General features: G+C 34.8%; 1 protein-coding gene across 1 annotated transcript; it reads right to left on the bottom strand.

The window, feature by feature from the left end:
• Positions 1–1,414: 1,414 nt before the first annotated feature.
• On the bottom strand, positions 1,415–21,299 carry LOC141672177 (uncharacterized). Its single transcript, XM_074478704.1, has 15 exons — positions 21,019–21,299; positions 20,839–20,933; positions 20,539–20,652; positions 20,340–20,444; positions 20,177–20,248; positions 18,708–18,820; positions 18,424–18,549; positions 17,275–17,343; positions 17,056–17,143; positions 16,838–16,909; positions 16,648–16,748; positions 16,156–16,273; positions 15,072–15,131; positions 14,874–14,984; positions 1,415–1,721 (listed from the first exon to the last, which is right to left on the bottom strand). The coding sequence occupies exons 1-15, from the start codon at positions 21,149–21,151 to the stop codon at positions 1,614–1,616; spliced, it is 1,485 nt and encodes a 494-aa protein (XP_074334805.1). The 5' UTR covers positions 21,152–21,299; the 3' UTR covers positions 1,415–1,613.
• Positions 21,300–22,855: the final 1,556 nt, after the last annotated feature.

Raw genomic sequence — 22,855 nt, 5'->3', positions numbered from 1 at the left:
CTCTTTACGGGTGTACGCGATTCAGATCGGATCAGTTTTGGGGTAAAAGTCGAACCAAACCGCGGTTAACCGCGTCAATTGCGGTTGCGAATTTGCGGTTATTGCGGATCAGTTTGCGATTCAATCACTTATTTTAAAATAATTAATAATTTGTAAAAAAATAAATTCAGAATATTAATAAATTCAAGTTTAAGTTACGTGATAAATTTATATTCAAAAATAAAATATAAACTAATGCTCCGTGAGGAGTAAGGATGTTAAAAACATACAAAAATATGGAGGTGAGAGAATAGAAAAAAAAAAGATAAAAAAATTAGATGTTGATTACATTTTCCATTTGTTTAGTTATATATCTTATAATGATTGTAAATCTTATGAACGAAATCTTAACATTAACCTAAGATTAGTTAATAAATGTGTATATTAATTAATATATATGATATCAACTATATTTTTGAAAATATATTTTATTTTAAATATATGTTGCGAGTTGCGGTTGTGATTTTGCGATTTTCAAGAATTGAAAACCGCATCCAAACCGCGAATGAGCGGTTTTTAAAATTTAAATCCACAATCAACCCGTGTTCCGCGTTCCGTGATTATCCGCAAAATGCGGTTCGATTGCGAGCGGTTGAGCGGTTGGATGCGGTTACACCCCTAATACTCTTATTTGTTTATTTGACTAGATTGCTCCCAATCTCTCATTCAAGCATTTTCTTAAATAAATCAATTTTAAAAATTTTATTTGATCACTGTGCAGTTACACTCCTATTTCTTAATTATATTCTCATTAATCATTAAATTATAAAAATAATTGCATCGCATGATGTGTTGATATAATGGTCTACCTCTTTTGAATGTTTAGTAGGTTGATAAAAACAAGTGATTTATCATGCATTAGTTTATATTTAAATTCATTTATTTGAATTATAATATGAGGCTAACGATCAAATAATAGCTGGTGAACTTTTAAATTTTAACACGTTAAAAAGAATACAAATAAAAGTAAACATAATAATACTTGCAATTAATTCACTTGAATAAGTTATATTCAAATAAAATAATTTAGCAAAAATACTAAAGAAATAAGAGAATGAAAACCTAAAGAAATTTGGCAAACTACTTAAAAAGGAGAAGAAGAGGTTGATTTTGTTATGAGAAGCAACAGTTGAGGGGTGTGTCGGCGCCCAAATTAAAATGTGATGCACCCACTGTGGGTGAGAATGGTGCTGGACTTGGTGTGATGATTCCAATTGATACCGGAAACTGGCAAGGGGAAGGCTGAAATTGCAGAGGCAGTAGCAGTTTTGTTTGCCAATAAATAAATATATGGGCTGGTACTTCTGGACTGGAAATAGTTAGAAAGACAGTGAATAGTTGAGATTGTTATGTTGTTTGGATATTTGCATTCAGATGAACTCAATCAGCAAATCAGCACACCAATATTTAGAATAATAAAAAAAATACAAGTGAATGTGTCTTATTGTTCACTGACACTAGTATTTTACATTCACAAAATGGCTAAAAAAGAGTGAAAATTTAACACACATTTGTCCTGCTTCAAGCAAAATCATTGTTCTTGGACAAGCGCAGGAAGGGGCAGTTTTGTTATCTTAATTACCAGAACCCAGTTTTGCCTTAAGAACAAGCTCTTCTGTTGTGGTGCCAATTATCTCATTAGCACGCCGAAGACTTACACAATAAAATCTTCCAATACTATCCTGAATACAAGGAAACGCCAAGTTAAAGGAGATCACCAATATTTTCCTCATATATTAGGACATAAGTTGGTTAATTAACTATGAGTAGAGCCGGCCAAACGAACGGGCCGTGCGTGCCGGGCCGAATTTTTAACGGGCCGGTTTAGTTATAACAGGAATCGCGAACAGCCCGTATAGATAAACGGTCCGTGTCGTGCCGAGCCGGTTATTAAAACTGCAAAATTATATACGGACCGCGAATCAGGCGAATAAAAGCGAGTTGGCCAGCTTGGCGAATAACCGCGAGTTTTGGTGGGCCGGTTTATTCGTCTTACATTTGTTAATTGTAATGCAAAGTTTAAAGTACTGATTTAGTGCTGCGAGTCGTTGACTTTATTATTTTTAGATACTTTCCTGAAAATTGATTAATTTTTTATTATAAAAGTATAAGATAGGTAGTTTACTTGCTTTCACTCTAATAGTACAATTGATATCAATTTTGATTGAGGAAGATAATCCAGGAAAACGGAAAAAAATGGTATTTGTGGAGAGTAAATTTAAATAATGCTTAGTTCTAAATCCTCAATTCTATATATTCAAAATAGAAAAATACACATGAAGTATTTTCAATTTTGCAGGATCCATGTGTATTAGTAAGTATTTGATATTTCCAATTCAAATATTTATTTAATTTTACAGGATCCATATTTAATTTATTATTCGAGGATTAAAAAGTCACACATAACTAAATATAGCTGGTATTCATTCATTATTAAATTAATTAGCTAAATAGCATTGACATAATGTAATAAAACAATAACTCTTTAACCATTCATGGACTTTGGCGGGCCGATCGAGCCGGTTTATTCGTGTCTTAGTGTTGTTTATTCGTCTGCAGTCTTTGGCAAGCGGTTCCGGTCTGGTTCCGGGCCGGTTCCGGTTTCATAAAATGCAACTCGTGCTCGGCTCGTGTGGATACCCGAATAGTGTCGAATATTGAACCGGCCCATGACGAGGCGAGTCAGGCGAATAATTGGCGAACCGAATTACGTTCGTGCCGAGCCAAACGAGATCGTTTGGCCGGCTCTAACTATGAGCCAATGCCAATGCATTATGCATTCTTTTCACCTTTCATTTCTGCAAAACTTGTAATTCAAAAACAAGCAAATGGGCATTTTTTTCTACAAATTCCTCTTGCTTAAAATGGCTAATATACGTTAGCAGGCTGCATCAGCTTATTAGCTGCAATTTGGGTAATGTGTTTCATTATTGGTCCCGACTTAATGCAAAATACAATTCTAAAAATAGATAATCAATAATAATGGTAAAATAAACAAGAAATACACCAATAAGAATTTCCCAACAATGGAAGGCTCATGCACATTTTGACCTTGTATATAACCAAGAGCTAAGTTACCCGGACTCTTCAATTTACCTTCATACCATACCAGTATTCATCGGATGGGTGTGAGTATGGGATATGTGTCGGATTCTTCAAATGGAAACCGGACACTTTGACCTTAAAAAATCTAGTTCAATATGATTTACAAGGCCTCACAACTTAATCCTCTAAATTCTAGGGAGGGATATCTATCGATTACTATTTTCAGGTTATCCTTTTGATTTATGTTATAAATATGACATAAACAATTATGTATACGTTGGAGAAGACACGAATTTACAAATGTAATGTATAAAAAGTAGATAAAATTTCGTTTATGTGAAGATTGTTGGGCTTACTAAACGCGTCTAACTTCACATTAGTATTATATTGTCCATTTTGGGCCGAGCCCGCACGGGTTTATTTTGGTTCACTCCCAAAAGGCCTCATATTAATGGATATACTAGCAAACTTTCCCTCCCACAAACGATGTGGGACAACTCCTAAAAAAATCTCCCTTCACACATCGGGTCCGACACCTGTCGATTCTGCTTTCTTCAGTATGACCAGGCTCCCTCTTAACCCATACTAGAAATTCATCTGGCTAATTGCTTCCCTGGCCCATACTGAAGGCCACTTGCCTCCTCCCTTAAGCCCATCTTGGGGCAAAGCCCATTTGCTTCTTCCTAGGTCACTTCTGGAGCTCATCTAAGATTGTTATAGACCGTTTATAACATGAAGCTCCGATACCACTTGTTGGGCTTGCTAAGCAGACTTAACTCCACATTAGTATGACTGTCCCCCCACAAACGATGTGGAACAACTCTAACAAAGGTTATATGCCTAATCCCCGCACCCGTGTCGAATTTTGGATCCATATCCACGAATCCCGATTTTTTAAAAACTAAGAGTCTGACACTTGGACTGTAATCATATTCTACACATGTACCTGTGTCCGGACCAAGAGCTCAACATTTATATTTATCATCAATTTAACTGTAACATTTACAAAATGGAATATAATAAAATCTTCACACTATACCGGAGAGAAACTAGTGAAGACGTGCATTATATGTGATTTCAAATGAGTAGTTCGGAGAAAATAAGGTAGGGGTAATTATCTCGTTAGATTACTTTATCTCTAACTTTGTTAATCGGACTCTTCATTAGTATCAGTAGCAGAAGGTACAAGTATGGCCAAGTACATGTAAAATTTCAAAAAATTGCACACTCGGACACGTATCAATGTTGAACACCTCTAGGTTATGAAGATCTTTACCAAAGCACACAAACTTAACAAACAAAATCCAATTAACAATTAGGGTTCGTTTGTGGGAACAATTAAAGAAGCTACTCTACATATGTGAAGACAGAAGACATATATGTATCATACGCAAATGTTTCATATTAAAATAACCAAAGAAAATCACCCAATTCATGTGTACAAATCACCATATTTTCATATAACGTTTTCAAATTTTGTTGATTGTTCATATTACTTTTTGGTGATTGGTGATTTGCTTTGTTCCCACGGTTCTTATTTTAAAATGGTTTTCATTGCAGTGTGCTCTTACAGACTCAGGTATCACTAAGAACCCACTTACTTTTAGAACTTTAAAACTATATTTTCCACAAGGCTGAGGAATAATATATTTGTTCATGGTTTTTTATTTATTATTAATTATTTTTTTATTTAACTATTTTTATTAAACGTATTATAAAAGTGAAGTACAAGCTGTGTCATGAACACCACTTATTATTTTAAAAATATTTAATGTATTTCAGAAAATAAATTAGCGTGTACTACATAAGTACAACAAAATTAAAAAATATACAAAAATATTGTATATTGCAACAAAACCGAATGTATTATATACAGTAGCACAACAAATATATATCAGTTGTAGATTAAATATAATCCACGCATATATGGGGTTCTAAGTTCTAATTTAATGTATGGTTTATCACTTTTATCATGAAAACCTAAACAATATTTTGATAATATTAGGGAGCAATTATGTCTCAAATAAAAAGGGAAAGAAAGTATCAAGAGTTCTTTTCAGATAAAGTGAGGGTGCTAGAGGTTCTTAACTTCCACCCACTAATGTTGGGTAAAGGAGAGGGTTAGGAACAAGTGATAAACCTATCTTTGCACCGAATCGATGGAGTCTTAGATAAATTGTCGGATTTTTATTTATATTTATTCACAATTTTATCATCTCATCAATATTGAAGATGAAAATTGTTTATAAATATATCCTAAAACTTGGAATAACAGGTTATATCCAACTAAAATGAAACAAATTGTTTACTTCTACTACTGCTACATAATATTCCTCATAATTTACTTAATATAACTAAGATTATTAATTACAATTAATATTCCTTTAGAAAGAATGTTATTATATACAAATCAATGTATTAATTATTTTGTTCACATCATCTACTGTTCCACTCCCGAAAAGAGAAAAAAGAACCCGATTCCGAGAGAATCCACTCTACTTGAAGGGGATTCTGCACAAGTTCGACATGAACTATTATAAGTAATTGAGATTTATTGCTCGTAAAGTTCCTTTAATAACTTCACGGAGTGACTTTGAATCATTCATATCCTTGTCCTACCGCCACATCATTAAGTCGTACATGAAAATTTTCATGTAATTCAAGAACCGGAAAACTTCTTCGTCATAAACATGTACATTAATATCATCTCCAAAAATTTTGTCACTTATTAAGAATAATCACATATGGTTCTTACAAAATACAAGGCTTTATGATATTTCTGAACTTGATGCATAAGTCTTCAAGTACCTTCGTTTAATTCATCTAAGATTTTTCATACTTATCATGTAGTTGTCTACATTCCATCTTCATATCTTTGTATTAATGAAAGGCTGCACTATTAGCAGAATCCTTTGTATGATTGTTTAGGGATACCATCAAGTTGCGATATCAAGGTTCGTTTAGTAGTGTAGGAGGATTTATATAAGAAGACATTCATATTGGGAAAATCAATTCTCTACGAAGATTGACGAATAAATCACGCTAGAAAATTGAGTCGCAAGAAAATACACAAATCAAAAAATATCATGAATTTTAGCTCTTGACACCACCAGATGCAGTAGATGGTAAAAAGGTTAAAAACAAGGATATACCTATGTCTACAAAGACCTCTTGAATAACAATTAATTGTCAAATTAGAACTGTTTAACTATACATGTATACCAAAACTTGGAGAATAGTTAAAATCCTAAGTAAAACGAAACAGATTCTTCTTTATTTTACTACTGTTACCTAATATTCCTAATAATCTACTTAATATAACTAATATACCAATTTACAATTATTTTTCCATTGTAATTATATAAAATATATATACAAATCAATTTATCAATTCTTTTATCCGCATCAACCCTTATATCAATTATATGATGATAACGAAAAGAGAATACTTAATATTAAACATTTAAATGCCCTCTTAGAGAAAGTACAATTTTATTTCCATTCTTTACTCGTGTTATAAAATCACAGTTGCAATCTTCTTACTCCATCAGTTGTACTTTGAGATCTTTCTTACAATAATATTTCAACTATAAAAAATTCAAGAAATTTTATTGGCTTCTTACTAGCTTTTAACATTTCAGATAAGTCAATTTTAGTATTCATCATGTTAATCCATCCCCACAACTGGGTTTTACCTTAACATGACATGCTCTCCATTTGGTTGGATGGAATGGAATAAATTAGGGAATGAAAGGTAGAATATGAGAGACTGAAAATATGAGAAGAGTGTTGTAAAGCATAATGTAACGTAATTTGTAATCGAGGAACTATAACTCAACAAATAAACATATACTAAATTATGCAGCACAGGAACCCTACAGATGAAGACAGGATAAACACAAAGAAGCAAAAGATGCAATTGACTCTTTAAGTCCTCAAACAGATCATGGGAAGAAGCAGCCATGAAGAATAAGACATCAAAGGACTTTAGGCATCAGTTACATGAATTGACTTCAAGTGTTACAGATCAAGGGTTCAGTGAAAGAAGCAATGGATATTCACCAATCTGTATCAGCTCCGAAACACAAGAAAAATTGAATTAGGTGCACTCAATGCTAGTTGTTTGTGAACCAGACCAGTGCACCAAACATCAGTATTAAAGAAGGGATTTTAATTTAGTTATAGAAGAAAATGTTGATACAGTAAAGAATGGCAAAACAGAAGCAAAAATATTCTAAGGAAGAAAACTCTTCCCTAGTCGCCATAGAAGTTGCCAAGGCTACAAGGAAGCCCATGTGGTTGCCACGGGAGAATTAGAAGAAACAGCATCTATGGTCGCCATAGAGCTTCCCACTAAGGCAACTCTATGGTCGCCATAGAGCTTCCCACACTATGGAAACACTGTAGTCGCCATAGAATAGAGTGCTAAGGGAACTCTAGTCGCCATAGAGCCTTTGTACAGAGAACTCTATAGTCGCCATAGAGCCCTTGTACAGGGAGAATACAACTGGTGTGAGAATTCTTTCCTCGTCCACTCCCAGGGATCCGTCTAATTATACGGAGACTGACAAGGAGTTGATAAATTTGGACACAAGCCTTCAACTCATAATTGTGGAATCGACCGATAATGATATGAGTCATCAACTTCTAGGGTGTAATAGTGCAAAGGATATGTGGGATACCATTGAGCTTTTAATGGAAGGTACAGAAGAAGTCAAAGAAAACAGGATGGATATTCTGACGACTCAGTATGAGGCATTCAAACTTCAACCCGGAGAAATATTGTCTTCCCTCTTCGAGATATACACAAGACTGTTAAGTGAAATAAAGTTGCAAGGGAAAGTTTACCCTATACGAGAGTCTAACAGAAAGTTTATCCTAACGCTCCCAGTTTACCTGGAACAAAAGAACACATCATTCAGGGAAATAGCAGATTTTATTACTATGTCCCTGGATGTCATCTATGGAAAGCTAAGAACACATGAACTAGAGCAAGAGCAAGGAGCTATTATTTATGGACCTGGTTCTATTGATAGTAAGAGTACGGCACTTGCAAAATCCACTGCACTTGTAGTTTGTGAACCTGAAGCTCAAGAAGACAAGGTTGCACCCTCCACAACAATCAAGGAAATTGTCGTAGCTGAAATTGCTCATGGTGAACCAGAGGATGAAAGTGAGTTATACACTCAGGAAGAACTTGAACAGTTGGGGGACAAGTCTATGGCATACATAGCTGCAAACTTTAGTCATGTTAGATTCAGAAGGAAGCCCAACTATAAATCAAGGGGTTCATCTGGGAGATTTCAGAAAGGAAGCTACTCATCAGGGTCAAACTCCAGAGGAGGCTACAAGTCAAGTTGGGTAGACAAGAGCAAAACAAGATGTTACAACTGCAATGAGTTAGGGCACTTTGCATCTGATTGCAGAAAGCCCAAGGCAGCAAAAGCAAATGACTCTTATGAAAAGAAGGAAACTTATGAAAATTTGAAAAGGAAGAATGAGAAGCTGAAACAGAAGCTGAATGCTTATGTGGTGAAGGAAAAGGGAAGATCGTACATTGCTGAAGGAAAAAACTGGGATGATACTGATTCGGATGAATAGGAAGAGTATGTAAATCTGGCTCTTATGGCAGACTCTACAGAGGAATCATCACAATCATCTCAGGTTCCTGAACTTACCACTATAGATATGTCTGTGTCTGAATACAAATCTACTGTGCATGAACTTACTTTAGAATTGTATAATGTTCATACAAGCATGCTTGCATATAAACTTGAAAATGATAAGAGTTTAATCTCTAAAGAATGAAGAACTAGAATTGCTTGTAGTTGGACTAGAAGATCTTAAACAAAATAATGAATATCTAGAGAATAAGGTTAAGTGCAACGCAGACATAGAAGCCATTCTTAGAACCCAAATTGATGACTTGGAAAAGAAGTTACAAGCGTTTAAGAATGCAGCTTTGACTCAGAAGGAGATAATCGATAGTCAAAGATTTAAATCTAAGACTTCAATAGAACTTGACTATTCTAAGTTGAACAATAAGAAACATAGTATAGTGGTACATCTGAGATAAACATGTTTGTTTCAGAAAAGGTTCCATATGTTATTAAGGATGTTGTATCTCCATTGTTCACTGAGTCTGTTTCAGAACCTTTGGATGAAGTAAGTTTGCTAATCAATGAGGAATTGATTGCTGAAGATAGAGAGAAGGTAGAGGAATCCCCTAAGACTCCTAAGGTTCCCGCGAGTAAAGCTCAATCCATAGTTGACCTAGGTGATAAGGTGAATAGGAAAGAACCTGACACACCTAAGAAACCAGACCCAATAGTTAATTCTAAAACTGGCGAGGGTGCTAAGGTTAAAGCTAAGAAAAACAGGAATGGCAAAGTAGGTATTAACAAGAAATCTGATTTTGCATCTTCCTCATCTGCATCTAGAAAGTTATGTAATAATTGCAATTCTGCTGCACACCTTACACATGCATGCACAAAAGTTAAAGTGGAATCTGCTGCAACTTCTAATATGTCTGCCATGCCTAACATGCTTAGCTTTCATGAGCCCTGTGGCGTAGTTGGATGTATGCCATGTGCATTTGTTACCATGTCTGAATATTTCAAAGCTTTTTATGCAACTGTTAGTACTTACACTGACACTAAGACAAGCATGAGTAATGAGCACACACAGGCTAACACTGTAGTACCTCCTATCTCTAAGTCTAACAACTCTGATGAGACTAGCACTAAGAAGGAGTAGGTCAAAGTGAAAGCTAAGCCTGTCAAGGTTTCATTTGTTGATCCTGTTTCTACCCCTAAACCTTCAGGACCCAAAAAAGCTTGGGTACCAAAGTCTTCTTAATCAATCTGTGTTTGCAGGGTAAGATAAGAAAAGAAAAGATCATGTGGATTCTGGATAGTGGTTGTTCTAGGCACATGACCGGAGAAAAGTCCCTGCTCACAGGTGTGGTTGAGAAAGTTGGCCCTATAGTTACATTTGGAGATGAAAACAAAGGATTTACTAAGGGATATGGCAATTTGGAAATTGACAATGTCATCATTGAAAACATCTCTCTTGTGGAAGGATTGAAGCATTATCTTCCGAGCATCACTCAGTTTTGTGACAAAGGATACAATGTTGATTTCAGGCCAGAAAGATGTTTGATCACTCACAGGAAAGATGAGAAGCTTGCTTTACAAGGAGTGAGGAAAGGTAATTTGTACGTAGCTGACTTGAAGTCTACCTGTGATGGAGTAATTAGATGTTTCCACAGCAAAGCTTCATTAGAACAAAGTTGGCACAAGAAGCTCTCGCACTTGAACTTCAAGACAATGAATTCTCTGGTTAAGAGAGAATTAGTAAGAGGACTACCACAGATGGAATTCTGTCAAGGACTCTGTGAAGCATGTGAAAAAGGGAAATCAAAGAAAGCATCACACAGAAGCAAGAAAATGACAAGCATAACTGAACCTCTTCAGTTAATTCACATGGACTTATTTGGTCCAGTGAATGTCTTGTCACTATCAAGGAAAAGATATGCTTTAGTGATGGTCGATGACTACTCCAAATACACATGGGTGTTGTTTTTGTAATCCAATGATGAAGCACCTCAGCTGATAGTGGATCATATAAAGAAGATTGAGATGAAAGTGAAATTACCTGTCAGGAAGATTACATCAGATAATGGGACAGAATTCAAGAATGCATTTCTAAGTAAATTCTGTACAGAGAAAGGTATTTCGAAACAGTATTCAGCCTCAAGAACTCCACAGAAAATTGGAGTAGTAGAAAGGAAGAATCGAGACTATGCTAAGTGAATCAAGACTTCCTACTTACTTCTAGGCTGAAGTTGTCAACATAGCTTGTTACACTCAAAATCGTACCTTGATTAATAAAGATCATGACAAGACTCCTTATGAGATAATGGCTGACAAGAAACCAACACTGAAATACTTTCATGTGTTTGGTGCTAAACGTTTTGTGCTGAAGGAAGGAAATGAGCATCTGGAAAAGTTTGATGCTAAAGCAGAAGGCATATTTCTTGGCTATTCTCTGGAATCTAAAGCTTACAGGGTTTATATGATTACTGATCAGAAGGTGATTGAAAGTCTTAATGTAACATTCGACGACACCAAGTTGGCAAGCCTGCAAAGAGAAAAGGATTCTGAACCTCTGGAATTTGAAAATCTATCAGATGATCCTTTGGATATAGTAGAACCTAAGATTGCTAGAGCTATACCTACAGTACATGGCAATGCTGATTCAGGACCAAGTGGTGGAAATGGGGGAAATAGTGAAAACAATGATTATGATAATCATACAGGAACACCTTCAAGAAATACTACACAAAGATCAGAATCATCTAGTCATGGTGGCAGCAACTCAGGGGGAGCAGAAAGAGGATCTACAGTTCACACTCAACATCATGTTGAACAAGGAGAAACATCAAGATCTTATCTGCCTCGACAAAGAATTTGAAATAGAGACCATCCCTTTGAGTTGATCATTGGTGATCCTGACACAAGAGTGAGAACTAGACATGCCACTCAGAATGAATGTCATTTTTCAGGGTTTCTTTCGGAAATGGAACCTAAGAAAGTGGATGAGGCACTTGAAGATCCAGATTGGGTTATTGTTATGCAAGAAGAACTCAATCAGTTTGAGAGGCAGAAGGTATGGAAGCTGGTACCCCGACCAAAAGACAAGTCAGTGATAGGCACTAAATGGGTATTCAGGAACAAGTTCGATGAAGATGGCATTGTAACGAGAAACAAGGCCAGATTGGTAGCTAAAGGTTACTCTCAAGAAAAGGATATAGATTATGATGAAACATATGCACCAGTGGCTAGACTTGAGGCAATCAGGATGTTTCTGGCATTCGCGGCACATTCAGATTTCAAAGTTTATCAAATGGATGTGAAGAGTACATTCCTGAATGGGGAGCTAGAAGAAGAAGTGTATGTGGAACAATCTCCAGGTTTTGAAGATCCAAATCTGGTTGATTTTGTATACTTTCTATTCAAAACTCTCTATGGTCTCAAACAAGCTCCAAGCACATGGTGTGACACTCTCTCTGAATTCCTACTTGAAAATGGTTTTACTAGAGGTGTTATAGATAAAATTTGTTTCATAAAATGCAGAAATCTGATATGATATTAGTTCAAGTATATGTCGACGACATTATATTTGGTTCTACTAATGATGATCTTTGCAAGAGATTTTCTAAGCTAATGCAGAGTAAGTATGAAATGAGCATGATGGGTGAGTTGAATTACTTTCCTGGATTACAAATGAGTCAGAAGAAAGATGGTATATTAATTTGTCAATCAGGTATATCAGAGAACTTCTCAAGAAGTACAATCTGGAAAATTCAACTCCAGCAAAGACTCCCATGCCAACAGCCTCTAAGCTTGATCAGGACAAAACTGGTAAGAAAGTTGACATCACAAGCTACAGAGGTATGATAGGCTCATTACTTTATCTCACAACAAGTAGGCCAGATATTATGTTTGCAACATGCTTATGTGCTAGATTTCAAGCTGACCCAAAAGAATCTCATCTTATAGCTGTTAAAAGAATATTTAGGTATCTTAAGGGAACTCCAAATCTTGGTATTTGGTACCCTAAAGGTACAGGTTTTGACCTAGTTGACTATACAGATTCAGATTTTGAAGGTTGTAAAATTGACCGTAAAAGTACCTCAGGAATCTGTCAGTTTCTTGGGAGAAGATTGGTATCCTGTCATATCAATGACACTAAAAGAGTAAGAGGACATCCAAAAAGGATAACAGTCTTCGTAATGGCCAGAACATCATCACTATTGTTTGATCTTATTCCTAAATGCACCAAAGTCAAATATCCTGAGATAATGCTTCATGAGCTGAACAATCCACCTCTAGTCAATGCACTTGAAATAGAAGCTCGTGATTGTGTACAAGCTAGATTGGATGAGCCGAAAGAATCTCCTCCAAAACCTTCGGATCCTAAGAAGAAAGTCACTAAAAGAAAGTCTGTTCAGACTCAAGAAGGAGAAGGAAGCAAAGGCAAGAAGCTGAAAAGAACAAAGACAAAGAAGACATAGGATATATGTTCAGGCTAGAGGAACACTTCTTTGTAATTTGTAAGTTAAGAAATCTGCAATTGAATATGTAATCCAGAATGAATTTAATATATTTATTTGTCTAGAGGTTGTACTTTTTCTTATTGTCAGTTGAGTTATCCTTAGGAATTTTCTTGTCGAACTCTAACAATCAAATAGGGGGAAATTGTAAAGTATAATGTAACGTAATTTGTAATCGAGGAACTATAACTCAACTTGTAACACAACAGATAAACATATATTAAATTATGCAGCACAGGAACCCTACATATGAAGACATGATAAACACAAAGAACCAAAATATGCAATTGACTCTTTAAGTCCTCAAACAGATCATGGGAAGAAGTTCATTGACATGTTCAAGCAGCCATGAAGAATAAGACATCAAAGGACTTTAGGCATCAGTTACATGAATTGACTTCAAGTGTTACGGATCAAGGGTTCAGTGAAAGAAGCAATGGATATTCACCAATCTGTATCAGCTCGGAAACACAAGACAAATTGAATTAGGTTCACTCAACGCTAGTTGTTTGTGAACCAGACCAGTGCACCAAACATCAGTATTCAAGAAGGGATTTTAATTCAGTTACAGAAGAAAATGTTGATACAGTGAAGAATGGCAATACAGAAGCAAAAATATTCTAAAAAAGAAAACTCTTCCCTAATCGCCATAATAGTTGCCAAGGCTACAAGGAAGCCCCTGTGGTCGCCACAGGAGAGTTAGAAGAAACAGCATCCATGATCGCCATAGAGCTTCCCATTAAGGCAACTCTGTGGTCGCCATAGAGCTTCCCACACTAGGGAAACACTATGGTCGCCACAGAACAAAGTGCTAAGGAAACTCTAGTCGCTATAGAGCCTTTGTACAGAGAACTCTATAGTCGCCATAGAGCCCTTGTACAGGGAGAACTCTATAGTCGCCATAGAGCCCTTGTACAGGGAGAATACAGTGATCGCCATAGAGCTCTTGTACAAGGGGAATACTCTAGTCGCCATAGAGAAGAAGTCAAGGGAACACTCTCCAGTCGCCATAGTACAGTTGGGTGTTTTTCCAGTGAATTATACAGCAGCAATTCAAGGATATTTGTGGACACAAATGTGCCACCTGTCCAAAGGATTGAAAGTCTACAAATGCAGCAAAATGAATACAATTCATTTTGGTTATTTTCTTCAGCTTTCAACAGAGTGTTTACAGGAGCTTCATTAAAGCACCTCATTTATTAAACTTGTAAACATAGTGTTATGCTGTTGAATTTATTGTAGCTAATCAATTCATTGATTAGATTGTAGTAACCTCAAGGATTATATTAATAGAATAATATATTCCTCGAATTGTTTTGTGTATATTTTGATTCTGCTCTTATAACGAAGAACTTGTAAACGAATCGAAAAAAATTGTAGGTATTGTATTCAACCCCTTGTACGATACTTTGGGACTAACAAGTGTAACAATAAAAAGTAAATGAAGGACTAGATTAGAAGGAAGGAAAGAATATTTTCTCTTAAGTTGGAAGTAAGGAGGTCTACTTAAAAGTTGTAGCATGGATTGGTGGAAGGATTTTAAAATATACATAAACGTCCACAAGTTTGTTCTCAATATGAAACAAACACATAGACATAATTAATCAGCCTAACTCATTTCCTTGGTGAATCTGTGAGTATCAGAATATAGAGTCAGGTTGAATGATCTTACCCGAGAAACAATGCCCAACTTCTCTAGCTTTATGACTGCATCATCTACATCAAAATTACAACTTTCGCCAAACTCTTCTTGTATTAGTTCTTCACAACGCAGGTCAAGATCCTAGTGAGGCATCATCGAGGGCATCAATAATTATGGCACATTAACGTAGTTAGTAAAACTGAAGATTAAAAATTGGACAGTGTGCACCTCCAGAGTAGCTTTTCCCATTTCCATCAATATATAGAATGAAATGATGACTTCCTTTACCTGTACATCAATTATATAACGTGTGAATTCCAGCAGTAGCACACAATATGTGGCCAACCAATCGTGGTTATAGTAGTGTAACAAATGCAAATTATTGCGTAGTTTAACATTAGCGGCCATGAAAGACCGTAAACATGTGCCAAAACGACTACATTTGTCTTCGAAAAAACTTTTAAGGTTATCTCATACATATCGGAGGTACGAGAAGACATTAAACTTTGCAGTATCGGTTCTATAGTCCAGAACGTAAGTACTGTCTCTGCATCTGAAAAGTGTTTAATAAAATTATAATGGCCGAGGAAAAACAATGAGATAGATCATGAACTATAACCTAAGAAATAGTTATTTTAAAGTTTAGGACGTCAATTAAATAGTACTGTCAATGTCAAGATGACATATTAATGCTCCAGATGATTCTAGTACCATCAGATGCACAATAAGAGACAAAAACAAGTTTAGTTGAAAGAAATTTAAAGTATCACATGTAATATCAAACAACAAGCATTTGGGTGATTGGGTTTTACTTAAAAGTTGGTGAAAAGAGAGTAGACTACTGGTCCCAACCTTCAGAATTTAGATCTACAGAAAAAAATAGAAAACTATACTAAACTAAGCACAGTGGTAAAGTTATAAAACTAAAAAACGAATTATACTTAAATATTTAAAATATAGTCAACATACAAATTAGAAGAAATAAATATTAGAAGTAGTATGGAAAATAAACTCATTTTTGCACTCACGTTATTCAAAATTGTTATGACTTGCATGGTTTCCATGCACATAATACACATGATAATAAACTTTGCTTATAATTACAAGTGTTGGTAACTGGTATTAGATTATAATGAAAACTCATCACAGCAACAAGCAGGCAATAAAAAAAATACATACATGTGACTGTTGACTTCTTGTTTTCCTTGCCTATTTGCACTTATTTTTTCCCTCACCCACAGCCAAGCCCCAAACCCTCTCCCAAACACCCACATAATTTGATTAATAAATTCAAGTCTAAGATAAAACTCACTTCTTGTTGAACCACATCATCACACAAGTGAAGAAGGGTGCCCTTCCCGCTATCCAACTGTTTGTCGTACATGGACTTTGTGATTAAGCTCTGGTAAGCCGTCATATTTGCTTGAAACCTACGGGCAGTAGAAGATATTTCCAACATCAGTTTCAATAATATGGTATGTTGGACATGGGATGCACATAGATATTTAGTTCTCTCATTGAGCATTTATACAGAAAGTGTGTTCAGAAAGTAGTAGAGTAGCATGCATGCAATCAGGATATAGCCCGATGCACAATGTAGATTACATCAGCATTGTTTGACCTGATTGTACCATGACATCGTTTATCATTCTGGTATGAGTCTAGCTAGATTAGTAAGGCAAAAATGCATGAGGGGAATCTTTAAAATTCTGACAGTAATAGGAACATGAGCCAGCAATACATAACGATTATCAGAAGGTACACATCCTGACACATCAAAGCTCAAATAGAGAGAACACGTAACGTTAAGTATATTTTAGCGCAGTATCCAATCACTGCAGACAGGATTGCAAACATGACCCAAAAATCATCTTTAGGCGATTCCAGTGAACCAATTACAGCTACCTGCAATCAAACGACACTAGGCTTTTATCTAAAATGAGCCAATGAAGCAACATCGAATCAGTTTGGAATAATGCATTTTTATCACTAACCAACCCAACCACTGCAGATACAAGGAACGAAACCCAATCCATTGGAGTCAAACTTGGATTTTTCTTCTCTGGCTGTTACAAGTATGCAAGTGATTTAATAATGATATAAATTAACTCCTATAAGTGTAAGAAACTGCAGAAAGAAAATAATTTTAACTATTAACATAGGAGAAATTCATAAACTCTCTGTGGGAGAAATTAAGGATAAAGTAACTGACAAGTACTATCTCCATATCAGCCATTGGAATGTTTTTGAAGTGCTTCACATAGATCCCACGTTCTGGTTTACTTCCTTTACTTGCTCCTCTACACAGTCAACATTATAAGTAGTCCAATGATTATCATAAAGCACATCGAAAACCTTCCATTACTATTTTGCTTTCTAAAACAATTAATCAGTTTGTTGAAATAACAAAATCAGATAGCAGACTGAGTACCTGTAAACAACGATTATCCTATCGAAGGTAGGTTCTTGAATGGTTATCTTGCTTGCCAGGTTGCGTAAACTGAAATGGAAATGCAAGCAAGCACATGGCTCTCAGACTACCTACTCAGCCATATGTCCAAATGAAATTATATCAACAGTAATAAGTTTCAGAAATTATTAACTTCAGCCATATTTGTACATAATCAAGTGCTGTGTACCAAAATTTAATACTTTATACAAGCTTTCTACACAACCTCTTTTCGAAGCTTTATAGTGCCAACCCATAAAATACAGTAAGAAGCAAAAACTAGGTGTGGCACCGGTCGGTTTAGCAGTTCATGAAGGGTCAAACTGAACCACACAGATTTTTCCTTTTAGCAACATTGGAACGCTTTCAAACTAAACCAGCGCGTTTGAAACAGTTTGGTTCGGTTTAACCCGTCAAATCAGAATCGGTAATTCAGATAATTCACAAAATTACAGAAAGGAAAAGACAGGAGTGTTTAAGAATCCGAAAGAATAGGCGGCGAGAAAAATTTCTACCATACTAATTTCAAAGAAAAAATGGTAGAGATTGAAAAAGGTTAGCGTACTCTGCTACTTGATTACTTCTTGGGTGAAGGTCCTAATGTAGTAGCGAAAGCATCCATATCATAATCAAATTTTCAAGATCTTACACTGAAGTTAATAACTTTAAGTTTTTGTAAGATTCCATGAGCTGGTGTTATTTCCAGTGTGAAGGTGTTGTAAACCACCATTATTTGAGTAATTACTCTTTCAGGCAAATTCAAGATTCCAAGAAGTTCCATTACAGTTCCTTCAAGTGATGCATGAGTAAACTGTGTAACAGGGGTAGTTTGTCTGGCAGTAAATTTGCAGTGTTTTTACTTCTATTTTGGCAACATAATTTGTACATTTACTTTTTGAGATAAATTCAGGTTTTCAAGAAGTTCCATTACAGTTTCTACAAGTGATGCATAGGTAAACTGCATAAGTGGTGGTGTTTGTAGAGCAGTAAGATTGCTTTATTTTTATTTTTAATTTTGGCAATAATACGAACAATAACAGAAATCACAGGCACTTCAGTTCAAAAAAAACATAGATCAAGCTTTAGAATTTCACCAGTGGCATAAGTAAATAACAATATGAAGAGAGGTACCTTAGTTTCATATTCTCAATACGAATTCTTTCAATGTAATCAGCCTGCTCAGAGTCAGTCAAAATCTCATCATCTTTCTTTAGATCTTTCTTATGTTTAGTACTCGACTTTTTCAGTCTATCCAGCCTGTAAACATGTAAAGAGCATACATTTTAATTCCGATTAAGGACAATTGTTACCTCCTCAAAGGATCCTTTTCTTGAGAGATAGTATATTCTACATTAGAAAAGAATCTACTATGTCCTCAAGCTATCACTACAATAGTGCAGATGGAAAAAACGTACCTTGTTATTCTTAGAATCCATCCCCATATACGTGAAATGATCATGTCAACTTTCTCCATAAAAAAGTAATCAGTTGTCCGATCCATTCCAGTGCCACGTCGGAAGATTATGTACTGTTAAAAAGACATGCACGACCCACACCAATCTTTAAATTATCCTTATTGTACATAAATAAATCCATCACACAGGACCTCAATCTTTCTAAAATGACCTTTAATCACACTACAGTTATGATACTTTAAGCGCAAATGTCAACTGGAACAAGAAAGAGAAACTACAAACTAGACGCACCAGGTTTAAAATATTGGTCAGGAAAGAGAAGTAAGATGACCAAGAAATTGCACAAAAAATTTCAGCAAAATTATAACCCTTTATAATTATTGAAACTTTTATAGGAAAAATGTTTTATTTGGCTAGGTGAAGAGTAAATTGATAATTCTTATTTTGTCGTTTACTTTGCAACTGGGAAATCATATGCAGAACACACAAATTTCCAACATAAGCACGGAACATTTGGCCATAACATAGACTTGCAAACAATTTAAAAAGGAAGGGGGCGGTTAACAACGACAGGCACAACTAGGAAGGCTCTTAAGACAGTAATTGACAGTAGAAGATGTCAACTGTTAAGCATAACAGTGTAGTAACAAGACTAATGAAGTGAGTCTGTGCTAATGCAGAAATAGAAGGGAACATCTTTAAAGAACATTTAATGTTTAACAAATCAAAAAACAATTGCTTCTCATAACCATAACAGATTTCAGATGAATAGAATACTACGATAACCAACTGGCATTGTAAGTTGTGCAATACATCAAGTACAGTGCACATGCAGGATAGAATAAATAACAGAATTTATTGACAGGTCAGAGAAGATCCTAACGCTAAAAAGACAGGAGATGAATATTACCTATTAAACAAGAGTAGTTGCAAAAATAACAATCAAATTGAACAGGATCGAGACGAGTATATTTCCTAATAGCAAGAGAGGGGAAAAAGTTCCTTTCAGCTGAGGAATTTCATCATGCATAGTAAAGTTCGTCCAAAAAAATATTATAATTTGGAAAGTGAGATACTTATAACTCGATTTGCAGTTACAATGGTCCTCATAACATGAAAAGGCACTGTTTATCTTGTATAAATTACAAACAAGAAAGATAAAATTGACACTGGAAACTGCATCTTTAATGACGTAGAAGAGTTACGGAATTTACAGGAGCATCAAAAAGAATTTTTCCAACAAAACAGTAAAACCATCAGAGTATGCCTGACCAGGAAAATTAGTCACTTTGGTACGAAGAGAATTTGAGAAGTATGGAACAGGTGATGCCATGACCCACCAATTAGGTAAACCGTAAGAGACTTAATTCAAATTTCCCTTATGTGTCAATTAAGCATTTCAACAATTAAAAGACTTCCAGACACTTGCCATTATATTTTATTTATGATGTATAGGTGTTATGGTGTACCTTGTCAGCAAAATCTGGAAGGTTTTCATGTGGATGTTGTTCAAAGTACTTCTTTAAGAGCTTCTTATCCAGCTACAAGAATTACATAGAAGGAATCAGGAGATAAATGAGATGAATGAGAATCTCCAAGCAATTAATTAGGTAGATGGGATGTATCTGAAACCTTTGATTCATCAACAGATATTGGAAGATTGAGAAGATACTGTCCAGAATGTGCGACTTCAATCTCTTCATCTGTAGCAACCTTAAAATTGCTCTTATCCATTATCTGAACAAATTCAATAACATAACTTAACATCAAAGTATGTGTGTAAATACATATCCCTAGAAACAAGAGGAAGTTTTATGAAATAATTAAGTACCTGAAATAAATAGGTGAGAAAGTTCTGTTCAAGAACATCTATCTCGTCAGGAGACAGGTGCTGCTGCTCCAATTTCTGAGCACCGTGGACAGGGTCAAAGAGGGAGTAAAGTTGCTGCAACCACAATTGGGTCTCACATTTAGCGTACGTGGTAGGTGGTGAGCATTAAAGATTCATCCCAAGGTTTAATTTGAAACTAAAATACCTAAAGTAAACCCCCTCCCTACCCATTCATCCTAATAACCATACTGGTAAAATAAACATAAAAGAAAGGGGGGGGGCATATAATAAAATAAATACCATAAGATCCTCAAACTGAAGAAGATACCAAGCTCGAATAGTGTACTCAACCCTTTTGCAAAGTTTTAAGAACTCAGCCCTGTCAGAACTTTGTTCTGCCAAACAACAACAACAAAAAAAATAAGTTGTAAAGTAAAAGAAATTAAAGGAAAAGGAAAGAGTCATGATATTTTTAGGTACCAATGAGATTAGCAAGAGTCATAATGAGTTTGGGCTTGAGGATGGGAATAACAGATTCCCTTTCAATACGAATGACTTCTGTACCCTCTTTCTTCTTCATCATCATCATATTCATATTCGTCTCCTCCTCCATTGTTATCGTCTGCCTTGTATGTATACGATTGTTCTGTATGTACGTGTGTACCTACCCCCACCCCCCTCTATTATTTTATACAGACAAACAGTCAGAAACAGTGAACAAGAACAACATAACACAGTTACTACCTACTAACCCGGGGAGCTCCAGCAACGGCCCAAAAATCCAAAATGTCTGCTTTTGAAAATAATATACAAAACGGTGGTTGAAGTACTGTTTTGGCTCAAAACGGTATATCATATAGTGTTTTGTACCAAAACGGAACTCCATCTACCGTTTTGCGCATAAAAAAATTCAAAATGCCAAAATATTAGACGAAGTTCCGTTTTAGGTGTTTTACATAAATGGTACATGATATACCGTTTTAAAATGACATTTAGGGTCATTTTTAACCCCAAGTGACATTTAGGGCCTAACACCCGGGAATCTCGGGCTAGATTAGTCCCCAGGATTTATATCTAATTTAAATGAAATAAATGTGTTAGTTTAGTAAAAAATTATTTTAAGTAAATATTAAAGAAAATATTATATATTAATATTTTTATAATACGAACAAAAATAACTTCTTATGTATGTTGAATAAAGGTCATATAAAGATTTTTTTACAAATTTTACTTAAAATTTTATAATATTCTGAATTAGTCAAAAAAAATAAAAAAAAATTAGTGAGTAATTAGAATTAGAGAGGATGAAAAATGGGGAGAATAGAAAATAAGTAAAGATTAATGAGTGAAAAATGGATGACGAGGATTAACGAAGAGAGAGTGAAGTAGAGTATATGAAAGAGAAGATTTTAAAACAATATAAAAATGAGATTAAATGAGAAATTGATACATAAGCGAACATGACATTTAAGTAGGCTAATTGTACTCTGTTTTAGTGCGGTGTAGATTATTTTAAGTAAATATTAAAGAAAATGTAATATATTAATATTTTTATAATATAGAAAAAATAATTTATTGTGTATGTTGAATAAAGGTCATAAAAAGATTTTTTTTACAAAATTTACTTAAATGTTTACAATTTGTGAATTAGTAAAAAAATGAAAAATAAGTGAGTAATTAGAATTAGGGAGGATAAAAAATGGGGAGGATAGAGAATAAGTGGAATTAATGAGTGAGAATTAATGAAGAGAGAGATGTAAAGTATATGGAAGAGAAAATTTTGAAAAATATATAAAAAATGAGATTAAAGAAGAAATTGACATGTAAGCAAACATGACATCATCATCGAATAATAGCCTGACACATCATCAATGATGACATCAGTTGTACTCTGTTTTAGTATATTGTAGATTATATCTTAAATGAGCATTAGTTAGTGAAGAAACCAAAAAATTTGTACTAAGAATGATATTTTTGTAAATATTTTGACCCATATTTTTAAAATTTGACTAGTGGGTCGACCCATTTTCATAAATCAACTAATTCATATACAAATATGCAAATATTCATGGAGTATCCATAGCTTAAATGGTATTTATAATTATTAAAAAATCACTTTTCAATATTAAAAAGATCAAACATATTATTAAAATTGATTTGTTTTATACACAATCAATTACAGATCCACAAATCATGTCTTCACTAATTCAAATTCAAAAATCATTACTACTTTACTTGATAATCATTATATCCTTCTTCTTATTCATGTATTTCAACATTTGTATACATCATCAATACTACAATTAAAATATTCTCA

This window comes from Apium graveolens, chromosome 7 (genome assembly GCF_009905375.1).
Source record: "Apium graveolens cultivar Ventura chromosome 7, ASM990537v1, whole genome shotgun sequence".
Classification (NCBI taxonomy): Eukaryota; Viridiplantae; Streptophyta; class Magnoliopsida; order Apiales; family Apiaceae; genus Apium; species Apium graveolens.
The sequence above is the reverse complement of the archived record's forward strand: the minus strand, read 5'-3'. Positions and strand labels throughout refer to the sequence as shown.